At 37.0% G+C, this 15,027-nt stretch overlaps 1 protein-coding gene across 11 annotated transcripts in view; it reads left to right on the forward strand.

Moving 5' to 3' along the window:
• SUN1 (Sad1 and UNC84 domain containing 1) overlaps positions 1-15,027 on the forward strand; it is a 58,981-nt gene that overhangs the window by 9,953 nt on the left and 34,001 nt on the right. For 8 of the 11 annotated variants that reach the window (XM_044979196.1, XM_044979199.1, XM_044979200.1 and 5 more), the window contains exons 2-5: positions 534-663; positions 4,633-4,729; positions 11,665-11,859; positions 13,716-13,906. In XM_044979196.1, coding sequence (XP_044835131.1) covers positions 4,653-4,729; positions 11,665-11,859; positions 13,716-13,906 — 463 coding nt within the window. In that variant the 5' untranslated portion in view covers positions 534-663; positions 4,633-4,652. The remainder of the gene's footprint in view (positions 1-533; positions 664-4,632; positions 4,730-11,664; positions 11,860-13,715; positions 13,907-15,027) is intronic. The other 3 variants (XM_044979198.1, XM_044979197.1, XM_044979203.1) reach the window with 2 other exon arrangements.

Consider the following 15,027-nt stretch of genomic DNA (forward strand, 5'->3'; position numbering starts at 1 on the left):
GGGGGGCAAGCGGCGTCATCAAGAGGCGCCGCCGAAATGCCGCAGAAATTCGGTGGCATTTCAGCGGATGCTCAACCGCTGGCCAGGACGCAGGCACATTTAGATGCGCCCGCGGGCACCACATTGGGGACCCCTATACTAGATAGTGTTTTTGCTTATGACTTGTCAAACTGCATTAAGATGGTAATAAATTTAAACACATAGCATATAAAATTTATTTTTATTAAAACAAGCTTTAAATGTTTTGGATACATACATTTCTGTTTTCAAAACATGTTTCACATTTACATCTAAGTGATTTTAATAAAGGAACAGAGGGATTAACAAGTCAGTGAATTAAACTGGTTATTTTATCAGCCTGGGAAAAATTTCAAATGTGCCTAAGTGAAAGTGATTGGAGCTTAAGTTCGTACTCATCTCATTTTCCAGAGACTTAGGCAACAGTCTCCTAAGTTGCTTAGGCTGTCCTGCAAACTTTTAAAACTAGATCTCAACCCATCTCATCATTTTTTTTTTTTTTATTCATGGACTAGAAAAAGGAGACAAGTTTTCCTGTTTTTTCAACTCTCAGTTGATTTCTCAACTTCGAATGAAATGAAGAAAATATTCTTTCTGTGCCTGCAGAAGAGGCTGCTGCTGTCAAAAGCTGCACTTTGATTCCAGGTACTTAGCTAGTGACTTCCATCAGTTCAGTGGTGTGACTTATCTCCAGCCCTGAAATTTATTATGGTTGGCATGATTGATGGGTGATTATTAAATGTCCATGTCATTGCTAAAGAAGATGCTGCTGCTGTTAGGCATCTACCCTTGTACTTCAGTGTTAGAATATTGGCAAGAAAATGAGGTGGATCCATCTTCTTTACTCCCTGCAATTTAACTTTGTTGTTGGGTATTTCTCTCTTCAATGTCTCTTGAAATTTTTTTCAAATGTAAACATCAGCAACACAGTAATAATCTTTTCTGCAGCTTGACCAAGGCTATGGAAATAGGTTTTAGTATACTCAGCGTATCTTCTGCTTTTCTCCAATGTTGACTGCTTTATCATACGCTAGCATAGTAAAAATGGTAAGCAATTCATAAGAATAGTGCAAAAATAAGCTTACTAACTGGATGATTCAGACCATTTTTCATGATGTTTCATTCTGACAGTCAGGCCTTGCATCTTGGTTGCACTGTTTGCAATTAGCACATGTTCGGGTTTTTTTTGTTTGTTTGTTTTTTAACCCAGAGGTACAGGAGTTTCTTGAAAATAAATTCCCAAATGAGTCTTTTTTATGACCTGCAGCCATGGCAGGTTTTTTCCCCTCCAGTTCCCAGGTGTAGAAATCAGCACTAGAGTTTGTACTAGGAAGAATATTGTTGCTTCTTCTTACACTGCCTTTCTTTGACATCAGTGTTGTTCCTTTCTGGCTGCACACTCAGCTCCTTCTTCCTTGTTACATAACAAAAGAAAAACAAGAGAACTAACAGTCCAAAACTTCTGCTCATATAATCCACATGCCTTTTGCACCTGCAGTATTTTTTTTTTCATTTAGGGTAGAGAGAAGCAGTTGAGAAACTAATGGAGCAGTTTGTTTGTATCTCTGTCTGCGTACACAGAGCAAGACATTTACTTGAAGTGCCCATAAACCACCCAGAAGCAAGGGCAGGTAGTTAGAGGGCAGATCAGTGTTTCTCCAGGAGCTGGAGAATGATTTTTTTTTCTTGCTGGGTGGAGTCATAAATATTCATAGCTTGAGAACTGAGCCAGTCAGAGCTCAGGTAGTGAGGAAACAATAAAACAGGAGTAGGAGGCCATCTAGGTGGGCTCATGAATGATTCTGATGAGATATGTGATGGTGTCTCCTGGAGTCAGAGACTGGGTCCTAATGCCTCAGATGAGTTTGCAAGTCTCTTGCATCCAGTAGCACAACACTTTAACTCAGATTTATTGATCGATGCTCATGGATTCAGTATATTTATTTTTTTATTTAAACATTTTAAGAGATAATAAATTTAGGCCTTAATATGTTTTGTATTACATTCAGATTCTGTTTTAAAGAGGTTTATTTTTAAAAAAAAACATATAATTTAAGCAGCAAAGAATCCTGTGGCACCTTATAGACTAACAGACGTTTTGGAGCATGAGCTTTCGTGGGTGAATACCCACTTCGTCGGATGCAAGACGAAGTGGGTATTCACCCACGAAAGCTCATGCTCCAAAACGTCTGTTAGTCTATAAGGTGCCACAGGATTCTTTGCTGCTTTTACAGATCCAGACTAACACAGCTACCCCTCTGATACTCGTATAATTTAAATAACATAAAAAAATCTGGTGGTTGTTTTTTGTTTTGTAATTCTGTTTTTTAAAGCCACCCATTGCATAGCCTCTGGCCACCTTTTACTGAAAACATTTACTGAAAACAATTACATTCCATATGTTGGCTATCCTAGCCAAAAACATATGGGCCATCTCATTAAAAAGCCAGTAGTGCTCAGTCAAAAAAATGTTCCTTTTTAAAAAAACAAACAAAAACAAACCCAGTCAGGTAAAAAGCTTGAGAAAACAGATGTGCTCTGGAACAGGAGATCTAACAAGTTTTGAGGAGACTTCTTCTCTGAAAATGCTCTATCTTTGCCTCCAAAGGCCAATACAGACTGCCATAGAAGTGTGGCAGCTGATGTGGACTGCCAGGACAATCTATAGGGAGATGTTTGCTCTAGGAACTAGAGACCATATCTAAGTCAAGGAATTCTAGCAGAAAAATTCCTGCCATTGCTACTGCTGGTTCAGCTGCAGTGGTGGAGCTGCAGTGTATACATAATTGTGTCAAGTATCAGAGAGGTAGCCGTGTTAGTCTGGTTCCGTAAAAGCAGCAAAGAATCCTGTGGCACCTTATAGACTAACAGACGTTTTGGAGCATGAGCTTTCGTGGGTGAATGCCCACTTCGTCTTGCATCCGACGAAGTGGGCATTCACCCACGAAAGCTCATGCTGCAAAACGTCTGTTAGTCTATAAGGTGCCACAGGATTCTTTGCTTCTTATACATAATTGTGATGGCTTCTGGTATCTGTTACCACCACCATTGCAACGTCCAGGACTATACTTCAAAAGCTTAGTCTCCTCTTTAATTCTTGCAAAAACAGTGCCTGTATCTTTGCACCTACAATTGTTTGTTGGAACAAATAGGTAGTTATCCAACTACTAACGTGTCCCTATTTTATTTGCAGGCACAAATTGCACCTGCAAAAGACCTGTCTAAATTTTGTGTCTAAGAGTTAAAATGTGCTCAGTGCTTGATTCTGTTCTTTTATTCTGGTTATTCTCTAATGTATTCATGAGCCTGAAATAATGTATCTAGTCAATTTACTGAAGTGTAGTGCTTGAAGGAGAGCAAAAGTTTATCTTAAAATTATTGTCATAAGCAAGAGAATAATGTTATAACTTGTATTCATTTTTTTGGTCCACAGATAAATTATGGCAAGTTTGGCAATTCTCAAAAATAGGGCATTGTAATGGACATTTTGGCAGACTTAACTATATTGACATGAATAGCACCATTGCTGTAACAGTTGCCCAACATAATCCAAAAATAGAATCTATTTGGTCTTGCTAGGGAGTCTTTCTCCCTTTTTTTTTTTGCATCAGGTTTTATCCTTATAAAGCATGGCTTGCATCATCTTTCTTCCCCCCCACCCATAGTTATTTGTTCTGCTCTACAGATCTCTTCGCGTTATAACATCAAATCTTCCTGGATGCCTTATTTACTCAGTGTTTTGGTATTTAGCATGAATCAAAACATTATTTCCCTTCTCTTACTTCAAGACACATACAGATTTTAGATTTGAATCAGATCTTTAAAAGTAGTCCCTTCAAAAACCTGAACTGAAAGAAGCTCAGGAAAATGTGCCTAACACTAGCTGTGTGACTCAGATTGCTGTTGGCTCGTCTGCCTGGGTGTGTACATGAGTGTTTTTACTCAGGAGATTAGCACCAATTACAAAATACTGAACTGCCTCTCATTTTATTCATTTTTTTTTTAAGAAAGTGAACTCAGAAATACTCTCCACTCTTTAGTGAATGATATTCAAAAGACTTTAAGAAAACAATTTTCCTGTATATAAAATATTTAACTTGCAATAGGATTAGGCGGCAAAGCATCTAATAAAAGCACTTAGGAAATAGTGTGTAATTGGAGGGCTGGTCGTTGAGCTACTGAGGATATTTTAAAGGTATTACTTCAGGTATTGTAAAATCTCTGTTTTTTTTTAATAGTGTAGCATATTGGAAAGTGGTGTGGTATAATTAGAGTGATAGTAGCTTGACATATTTTATGATGGCATTCCACAGAACTCAGTAAATACCAAAAAATAGACTATCTAGGTTTACTCAGAAGGAAGACTGTCCTCAAGAGGAAACCGATTAGGTTCATGCAGCTTTGATAAGGATATCTAGCAACAGCAGTAAAGTTTAAAAAAAAAAGAAAAAGTCAACTTTGTATGTTGGAATGCAGTTCTTTGATGTCAGAAAAATTTTTCTACTGCAGTATTTGCAACATTCCATAACACAGGCTGAACAAAGCAAGGGCTCTCTTACCTTGAATTTAAATACTTTTAAACCATTGCATCACTTTATTTTCACCTTTTTGCAGTATGATTTGAAACAATCACCATGGATTTTTCACGTCTACACATGTACACCCCACCCCAATGTGTGCCAGAGAACACTGGCTATACATATGCACTCAGGTGAGAATTTTTATTTCTTCTGGATAAATTATAAACACTCCAAAATGCTGTTAATCCTAGAAGCCTTGGCTGTCATGGTAAGTAATTACTTTTTAAATAATCATAGATTTATTTATTTATTTTAAAGGGTATGTTATAGATACCAATGTCTAATCTTGTTTCCTCTCTGGAGATAAATTGTACACATTAATTTGGAAAATTGTAGGTTCTGGACCAACAGGACGGTGACTAAGATAATGACTCATTATTTCTATGAATACATTGGCCTAACCCTGCACCTAGATACCATTGTTGTTGTCTTGTTTATAAAGTCTTTAAAAAATTCATACATGGATCTCTGTTTGTATGGCTTCATTATAGTTAATCAGAATAACTTATTTGTAAACCTTATTAGGATAAGCATGTCACTCACAAAACAAATACTTAAGGCCAAATTCTCCTGTTAGTTATAATGTGCAATTGTTGCTGACTCCAGTAGATGACTGAGTGTGAAATTCCATCCAAAGTAAACTGTTCCATTAAATCTTGGCAAAACTATTACTGTAGCTATAACTCTGAATTTGGTGAGCTAGTTGTTGGTAGGGATATTAATCTGACCACTATATAGTCCATTTTTCATTAGCTAAATCACTTCACATTACCAAAGTTACTTTGGTAGTAAAGTTTCTGCTGCATATCATCCAACTGAAAGGAGAAACTTGAATCTTCCTAATCAAAAACCCACCTTTGAGATAAATATTCAAGATTGAGTTTAAGCAGATCTGCTTTCTAAGTTCAGGAAAGTATCTGAAGGATATGTAAAGGGGATGGAAGGAGATATCAGTCTTAAACCTGTAGTAAAGTGGCATATCTTTTTTTCCTATCAAGAAATATTTTTACATAATGAAAGTTAGTGGAGGATATCTTTACACTTGCATTATAAACAGCAGGATTATCACTTTTGGGGGTGAGATGGGGATTTTAAAACTTGAGGGGGGCACTGGGAAATTCACATAATGAATGAAGAGTCAGCAGACTTATTATTGAAAGAATTTACTTAAAAACAATTCTTTCATCGTATACATTTTCTAGTTATATTGAAAAATACATGCATGAAATTAGAATCTCATTTCACTTTCCTCCTGATTTGAGATACTGTATTCTTAATAATCACCTTAAACCAAAAGTCTTTTTATACCTTTGTATCCTCTCCATATAGCCAGCTTCTTTTGAAAATAGAATTGTAACTGGGATGAGGGGGAGTAAGTAGCTCTTGGTGTTATTCCAGGAAACTGAGACTGGTTTTAAGTTTATGTTGTACAGGCCCAAGTGTCTTGGCAGAGAGGCAGTAATTGAATTTTTTTTCTCCTAAAGAAAAACTCAGTGGCTTGATAAGCTTTTAGTCATGACCTTTTTTACCTTTTGGAGGTGTTTGATGACCTCTCCCTCTCCCACGACAGGTCCTGATTTATGGTCCTTACTCCAGCAAGACTCCCAGTGAAATAGATGGGGAGTCTTGCTTGAGGAAGGATCACAAGATTGATCAGGCCCTGATGAAAGGAGTGGTAGGGCAACTTTGAATATGAGCGGGTAATGAGATGCTAAAGATAAATAAATTGGGCATTTTGCTTTTTCTATATAGGTGAAAATCTTTGGAGGGGATAGGGGGGCAAGTGAAACTTGTTGTGGCTGCACAGCATCCCACTTGGCTGCTTTCAGTCACGTTACATATTGTAGGTAAACTGGCTGAGGGAGGGATAAAGGCTGATAAGCTGAAGTTTGGCAATTAATCTATTCTTGGAGGCATCAGGCAGCTTTGGTTTAAGATATAGCAACTTTCGTAATACAGGCTCTGAAATAAGATTCTATCACAGGAAAGTATCTGCAAATGCTCTATTGTAATTTATAATAAAATACCATCTGAAGCTTTGGCAACACTTGAAACATTAAAATAGGAGGGGAAGTTGGCATACTGCGTTCTGCATTCAAGGTCCTGAGTATAAACTTCAAAGCCTATTAGCCACTTCAAGGTACGTTGATTGAGCAGGACTTCACCATCTCAGTCTTTGCATGCTGAGGTCTTTTTATAGTATATAAAGATTTCTTCGCACAAGTCTGCCATCCTTGGGTTAAGTGATACTTGGAAAACCCTACAGAAGGGACGGTGCGCAAAACTGCTTCCTTATGAGTGTTAATTTTTAGCTTTAGTTTATTTTACAGGGTATTGTATTCATGTTGCTTAGATTTTTTTTTTATGCCTCTCCCTCCTCTTCCCTCTCACCTCTCCCTCCCCCTTCCCTCGTTTAATGGTCTCAAGGTGCTTTACAAAGACTAAACTACCTCAGAAAGGTAGCTTTTGTAGCAGACTCATTTCACTCCTGGGGAAAACTGAGGCAGAGGAGTTGATTTGTATATTCTGTGCAAGTTGAAAACAGACAGTAATGTTCAGTAAAAAGTAGGGAAAATCCAGATACTACAAATCTGTCATAGCCTCAGTTATGATTTATTAATGGGAGCCTCCATTAATACTAACAGGAATTACTACGTAATCCTAAATGTTTGCACCTGTACTGAGAAAATGGTGAAGTACTAATTAGTAGTCTATATCTTGAGCCACAATCAAAGGAACATTTAGAGTGACGTGTCTTACACCTTTCAGCCTTCCCAGCGTGTAAATTGAACCTCAGATTCTCACCCCCTTGTTAATGTGCAATTTACAGACTTTAGTTAGACTGACCTCTAAATTTAGCCCCATTTGTTTCTCAAAGGACTTGTGGTTCTGACAGTTCAGGTGCATTTCATCCTCCATATGGAAAATGGTAGTGAAAGGTTTTGGTTTAAAGTAGATTTTCCCTGGGCTTGAGAATAAATAAAATGCATGCATGTCTGACCTGTAGACAGGAATCTTGTACTCACTGAGCTAAAAGATTAATCCAAATACATTCAATCCATACTTCAGCAAATTAGCACGAACCTAAAAATATGAATAATTAGAAGCAGTACATTGATTGAGAATAGTCTGCTTATGTTGTCTGGAATAGGGCAAGGGAGTAACTGTTCCAGGGCAAACTTGTCACTACAGGTGTTTATCCATGCTGATGCATGTCCTAACCAGAAGAAGATGAGCAGTGATGTGCTGGTAATCTACTTGCTTGGAAACTCAGAAGTATATGGTTAGTCCTTAGCTCACTTGTATCCACTGGAGTTGTTCTCCAACTTATTGTTAGTGGACTGGAGCTGCTTTATCTAGTTTATTGCGACTTCTATAAAATAAGAAACTATCCCAAAGAACACTTGAAAAATGGCTCACGTGCACTGCTCTGTACATACAGCTAAATTTATGGTAAACTCAGTAGACCAATTTCTGATTCTGCTTAAATCAGTGTAACGTGGTAGTTAACTCCATTGAGATTAGTAATTTTATGCCACCACTAATAGATGAAAGCCCATGTTGTCACAGGGTGTAATTCATAATGGAGGTGAGGGAGGCTGAAAATGTCTGAGAACTTAAAAATGGAATGGTAACAGACCTCAAAACCCAGTAATGATTCAGCCTGGTGATATCCTGAACAGAAAAAGCTTTTGACCCTGCTTGCTGCTGCTCCATCTCTTCACACTGACAGTACAGACATAGTAGCCTTCAGAATGACACTGGCATTCCTGGAATCTTTTAAAATAGATTAAAAAGCTATCATAAAGGATGGGAGGAGTGGGGGAAGTGCAAAGGTAACAGCTAGAAGAAAAAGTAAGACTACCTATGTAATAGTGGGGAAATCTATGAGCAGCTGAGAAAGCATATATAGGGGCTGCAATGTCTTCTTTGAATTCCATCACACCCAAGTATAATCTAGCATTCATAGCTTCTTGCTAGTAGATTTATTTCTTTAGGCAGTAGATACCTAGCAAATTTTTCAAGCAATGATATACATTCTATGGAAAAATAACTAGAACACTATAAGTTGTTCTATCATATGTAAGGAAAGCTTTCAGTGGTCTCCCTAACAAGAAAAACAAACCCTCCTCCAAAATACGGAAGTTGTATCTGGAGACTAGACTTCGAGGTATTGTTCATTTGTCACTGAAGTCCAAGATGACTTTGGTTTGTTTAAGAAGTGTAGTAGCTCTCTTAATACTAGAGTAGAGCCAAAGTGCAAGTGGTGGGTTTTTTTTAATGACTCCATGAAGTTTGAGATTATTTACTTAGTGTGAATTCAGACCTTAAAATTGAATCAGTACAAAACAATCCCATGATATTAAGATCTGAAATAAGTACAAGTGTTTGCTAATGAAAACAAACTAAAGCTAGTTACAGCTGTCATTTGTTCTGTGTACTTTTGTGTTCTTCATGTGAATTAGGTATCTGTATTATCACTGGCTAAAGATGAGTAAAAACAGATGCATAGTGGCAAGTGCAAATAGCAAATCAAATCACAAGAAACATTTGTTCAGGGAAGTCCTCAAATTAATAATAAACCATTGAGATCTTTCTAATCTTCCACGATGAAGGAATGAGTAACAGGAAATAGTTTGTTTCTTAGGTAACTTTTCTTCCCTCTTTAGATGTCTTTGTGTAGCTTATGTTCAACTAACTTTAACTACTCTTGAAAGTCCTTTAAGTATCTCAAATTTTGACAAGGAAGAATGTAAACTAAACACTGGGGCCCAAATCTTATCTCTCACAAGCATCTTCTGCCCTGCTATAATGAAATTCAGAGGGGAAATTTTGATGTTAGGTGTCTGATCTAAGTATCTGCTGCAATACGAGCGTGTGCAAATAAACTGCATGATGTGTTTTCTTGAGATGAGCTCAGGCTTCTGTTTTACACCTGGATTCAGATGTCCAGAATCATTACAGATTCTGCTCTTGATTTGTTTGTACAGAAAAGTGACTGCAGTAGATGAAGGTTGTATTGTCTCTTGAAAGGCATTTGCCTGGTCAGCCATAAAAATAAGAAAAATGTATATGAAAGAGGGGCTACTTCTGATGTAAATGAAATAGGAGTACATTTATTTTTCTTATTTTTGTATATTTTAGGGTGATTTTTAAAGGTGTTTACTGACATTAGGAAAGAGTTTATCTTGTAACTTGTGTTTAACTTTTTTTTTGAGTTGTCAATTTAAATTTGTATTTATTTATTGTATTATGTGCAGTGGCATCTGGATAAGACACTGTAAATAAACTGAGCAAACCATTTGGTTTCAAGAGTATATAGGTAGAACAATAGGTGTAAGTAGCCTCATGCTTGTTGCTACCTGCAGTGTTCTGAACAGTTGCAGAGAAACTGACCATTTCTGATGTATCTCATTGAACTGCTCAGAAATAGACTATGCACTGTAGTGTAGACACAGCAACAGAAGGGGAGAGGCCATTGATGTGCTGGTGTCTACACCATGGCTTAGGTTGGCTTAACCATATCTCCCAGGGGTGTGAATTTTTCACACCCCTGACTGATGTACCTTGGTGGACCGAAGTTTTAAGTATACACCAGGTCTGAGGTAATTTGCCACTGTTCTCTTTTTCTGGAATCAGCTTTGTATCTGGCCAGTGGCCCAGTAGAGATTAGATTTCAGTGGAACGTTCCCCTGTAACAGTTTGATCTTGCAATAAAGAAATACCCAGAAAATTTTAACTGCCGGACATCTGTATTGCATGCATACAATCATAGTTTCTCCAACATCTAGTGGCATTAGAACCTGATTTCTTACTCCAAGACATTTTATAGCTATCTATTCTGTTTGAGTCTGAATAATGAAAATTTCCTTCTTGTATAAATACAAATCTTATGTGCTTTGCACCAAATCTGTCTCCTGTTTTAGAGTAGGGTATACTGTTACTCACTTTTTTCCCCAGCTAGTCTCGAGACTCAAAACTGCCTAGAGCATGCTTCTCCAGTTATAGTTATCTCTGTGTGTCCATTTGTGTAAGAGAATCATCAGATATAGAATTCTGTTTGTGAATTATTTCAGTCTGCTTCAATGCTAAGAGTATAGTTTTGAGGAAACAATTCAGAGCCTCTCTGCATGTAAAACTTACACCATTTGAAATAAGCCAGTTAGTTAAACAGGTGCAAAAGGACACTCTTATTTCAGTTTAGCTTAAACCTGTTTTTAATTACTTAAACTAAACCAACTAAGAACTGTCTCAGCCTTTTGCACCTGTTAACCAAATTGGTTTAAAAACAATTTGGTGAAACTGGTGCAACTCTGGATATATGTGCCTATACAAATGTTCAGCCTAAGTCCTCATTTCTTACAAATAGTTTAGAATTATAAATTTGCCAAGCATACGACTGTTTAGATATCAGCAATTATTTGAGTTGGGCCAAAATGTTTGCAACCTTGGCTTATAATTGGAATGTGTAAATATTTTTCCACTGTGTCTTAACTCAAATTTCATGATGAATTTTAACAGTCAAGGGAGAAAAATCACCTCTTGGGTTGAACCTAAGCATGACACAAATCAACCCACTTGGAATAGAGTACTTGCTTCAGCTTTAGTTCAGAGAATACTTCCCCAGTAATGATTTAGAAAATTCTGAACTTAATTATTCTTAGGCTGTGAGAGTATTTTGATACCATTAGAGGGGTTCCCTGTGAAGTGCTGTTTTTATTTGCTTGTTGATATATGTGAATCTGCTTATCTCAATCGTACGTGCAGAAGTATGCAATTATTTTGCTAGTAACTTTTGTTGGATGTTTAACAGTGTTTTCTAGGCCCTGATCCTGCAGTGAGAACTGCTTACGTAGACCCCTACACCCACACTGACCTTTGCTGAAATCAGTAGGGTTCTGTGTGGATGCTGGGAACTGCATGTGTAGTTCTCTGGGCAGAATCAGGACCATAATGGGGATAAGTTGAATCTATACAAAACATAGACTTTCTTTAGGGGCGGGAATTCTGATACATTGAAATATATCTTAAAAACTGTTAGTGTAAAGCTTTATTTTTATTTTAGTTCAAGTTATTCTTCAACTGCTCTGGATTTTGAGACTGAACACAAATTGGATCCAGTGTTTGATTCTCCAAGAATGTCAAGACGCAGTTTACGCTTGGTCACTGCAGGATATAATGCAACAGATGATGCCCAAAATGACAACATTCATAGCAATTCCTATATTGGAAACATGTCTTTGTCAGATCAATCATCCAGGTAAGCAGACTTTATTTTTATATATATATATATAATATATATATATATATGGGCAAACCTAGAATCATAATGCAAGTTACCTATTGGCAGATTCTAGGTTTGCCCATTTAATCATGTTTCACACAAATAATTTGTGGCTGATCCAGAACTCAGACTTAATGTTGGAATGTGGCAATGCGAAAGAAACTCTCTTCGATTTCTTACTGTAGTAAAAATTGAAATAAACTATAACTAAAGAACTTAAATTGCATGTTTCTCAGTCTTGTGCAAAGGGAATTTTGTCTTAATCTTGGACAGAAAAAACAGGTGAAAGGAAAAAGATGGTTTCCTCTCCTCCTTGGTATTAAACATAATTTTCAACAGTAGAATGAGGACTAAATTTCAGCTTTGTTGCATTTTGCTGAGATGTGAACTCTGTGGCCAGCTTTGCACCAACTCAGTCATGCCAGTGGTCTTATTTTATTTATTTTTTAAAATATAGTCTTCAGAATACTTGCCTTTTCACTTTTTTGTTGCCAGTGAAACAAACATTTTTTGTTCTGTTTAAACATTTTAGGTCACAATTTTGACTGTGAAATTAAATATCTCCTAAATGAGAGATTGACTGTAATAGAAGCAAATTTATGATCCTAACTCTAAAACTTTTTCACTTGTTCAACTGTCTGCATTGCAAGTAGTCCCCTTGATGTCAATGGGACTACTCACTCACCTGTGTAAGGTTAGTCCCACTGAAGTCAATGAGACAACTTTACACACTGCAAGTAACAGGGAAATCAGTCTTTCCAGGTTTGCGGCCTAAATCATGAAAATTCAGATGACAAAACATACAGAGCTGGCTGTTCTTCATAAGAACTCACTAGAGCCCTTAAATGAAACTGTACACTGTGGATGGGCCATTACACAAAGTAAAACTATTTCCCCATGCTTATTTCCCCCCCCCCACCCTCCCCCAGTTTCTTACATCTCTTTGTCAATTGCTGGAAATGGGCCATTTTCATTAGCACTACAGTTCTTTTTCTCTCCTGCTGATAATCTCACCTTAACTGATCACTCTCCTTATAGTGTGTATGGTAACATCCATTGTTTCATGGTGTGTGTGTGTATATGTATATATAAAAAATTGTGTGTGTGTATGTATGTATGTATGTATATGTGTGATAGATATATCTTCCTACTGTATTTTCCACTACATGCATCCGATGAAGTGGGGCTGTAGCCCACAAAAGCTTATGCTCAAATAAATTTGTTAGTCTCTAAGGTGCCACAAGTACTCCTGTTCTTTTTGCGGATACAGACTAACACGGCTGCTACTCTGAACACTGATAGTTACTCATCTGATATTCTAACATATAACATTTGGGTATATGAATCATAGGGCTAGAAGGGAGTGCAAGGGTCATGTAGTCTAACCCCCTAGACATGCCAAACTCCGCTATACAAAAATTTAAGTATACAATTCAATATGTAGTCTAGAGTAAAATGCCTGAAATGTTTGCAGTGGGATATATGCTGAGAGCAAGGGGAGACAAACCATGTGTTCATCTTGTATGTAGCTTTGGTTATCAGACCAATTCTCCAAGTTGTCAAGGTCATTTTGAATTCTAATTCTGTCCTTCAAAGTGCTTGCAACCCCTCCCAACTCAGTGTCATCTGAAATTTTATAAGCATACTTTCCATTCCATTATCCAAGTCATTAATGAAAATATTGAGTAGCACCAGTCCCAGGACTGACCCTTGCTGGATCCCACTGATACACCCTCCCAGTTTGACACAAACCATTGATAACTACCTTTTAAGTATGTTCTTTTGTGTTTAATGTTATGGCTTCTCTTCATGTTTTGCCTTTTTTTCTTTAGAACAGCAAAGCAGCGCAAAAGTATGAGCAAGCAGTCTGTCACTGTGAAAAATACTCCAAGAAAAAATGTATCCAGCTCTTCTATTTTTAGCCAAAGTAGTTTCAACAGCCATGCCAGTGATACATCTGTAGTATCTACTGTATTGGATGAATCTTTGATTCAGGAGCAAACAGAAGTTGACCATTTTTGGGGTCAGTAATACAGTGCTACTACACATTTGAATATTTGTGCCAGCCTGTGATGTGAAAGCTATTTTGAGGTTCTTTGTTTGTAGAAACTTCCTTGCCTAAAGAACATTGATAGCAATGTACTTATTGCCATGTTTGTCTAAAGGTCACCACTTAATATCTTACTACAGTTTTGGCAAAGGACACATTACCTTTGAATAATATGTTTAACATATTATTGCTGCACAGTGAGACTGATATGCCAACTAAAATGTAGTGCCTCAACGTAGGAAAGATGCTCTGTATGAATTTAATGTTCTTCTACTATTGTCATTTCTGAAGCTCAGGTGCAGTTTCATACTGAAAGCATCATAAAGAAAAATCTTAGATAAGTTTAGTTAAAAAGATAAGTAAGTTACAACATGTGACTTTTATCATGAACAAATAAGCATGTGTGAAATGTGTTCAGTCACAACAGAGAAGCAGGAAGAGATTCTATGTGTGTTCATAGGTTAGTGAAGTTGTAGATTTTTTTAAAAATACAATGAAATTTCCAGTGGATGGATAGTAAAGATTACGGAGACTACGCACCTGTGTGGCTAGTTCAATATTTGGATTATGTGATTCACACTACACCATTTTTTCACAGACACTTCTTTTATGCTTTTGTAATTAATAGGTTTTTGTTTCAAGCCTAGACACAGTTGCATTTGGGACACTAACATGTTTTCCTGGCAACAGTACACTAAATGCAGATTTTAAAAAGAGGTTTTATATAAATTGTGATCAAACAAACCACAGAGTACTTATGTGTGCATCATGAACCTGCAATTAATCACTTCTTAAAAGTTATCAGTTGTATGAGAAATTGAAGCTAGAGAGAGAAGAGAAAAGGCTGGTGTAAATCAGTATACATCGAGCTGTCTAAAAAGGGAGACATGCTTTCCAGATTGCAAGAACAGTAGAATGATTTCTAATATCTAACTAAGATGCAGCTTTGTCACTTTAACATCAAGAGTAGATTGAAGTGATGAGTGGAAAGGTAGTAACTGGAAAGGGAGTATAGAAAAGCATTCACTTATGTTGCTTCAACCAGAAAGTTTAGACCGATTATCTGGAAAGTGCATTTATTAGTCATGAAAGAT

Source organism: Mauremys mutica, chromosome 11, assembly GCF_020497125.1.
Source record: "Mauremys mutica isolate MM-2020 ecotype Southern chromosome 11, ASM2049712v1, whole genome shotgun sequence".
Taxonomy (NCBI): Eukaryota; Metazoa; Chordata; order Testudines; family Geoemydidae; genus Mauremys; species Mauremys mutica.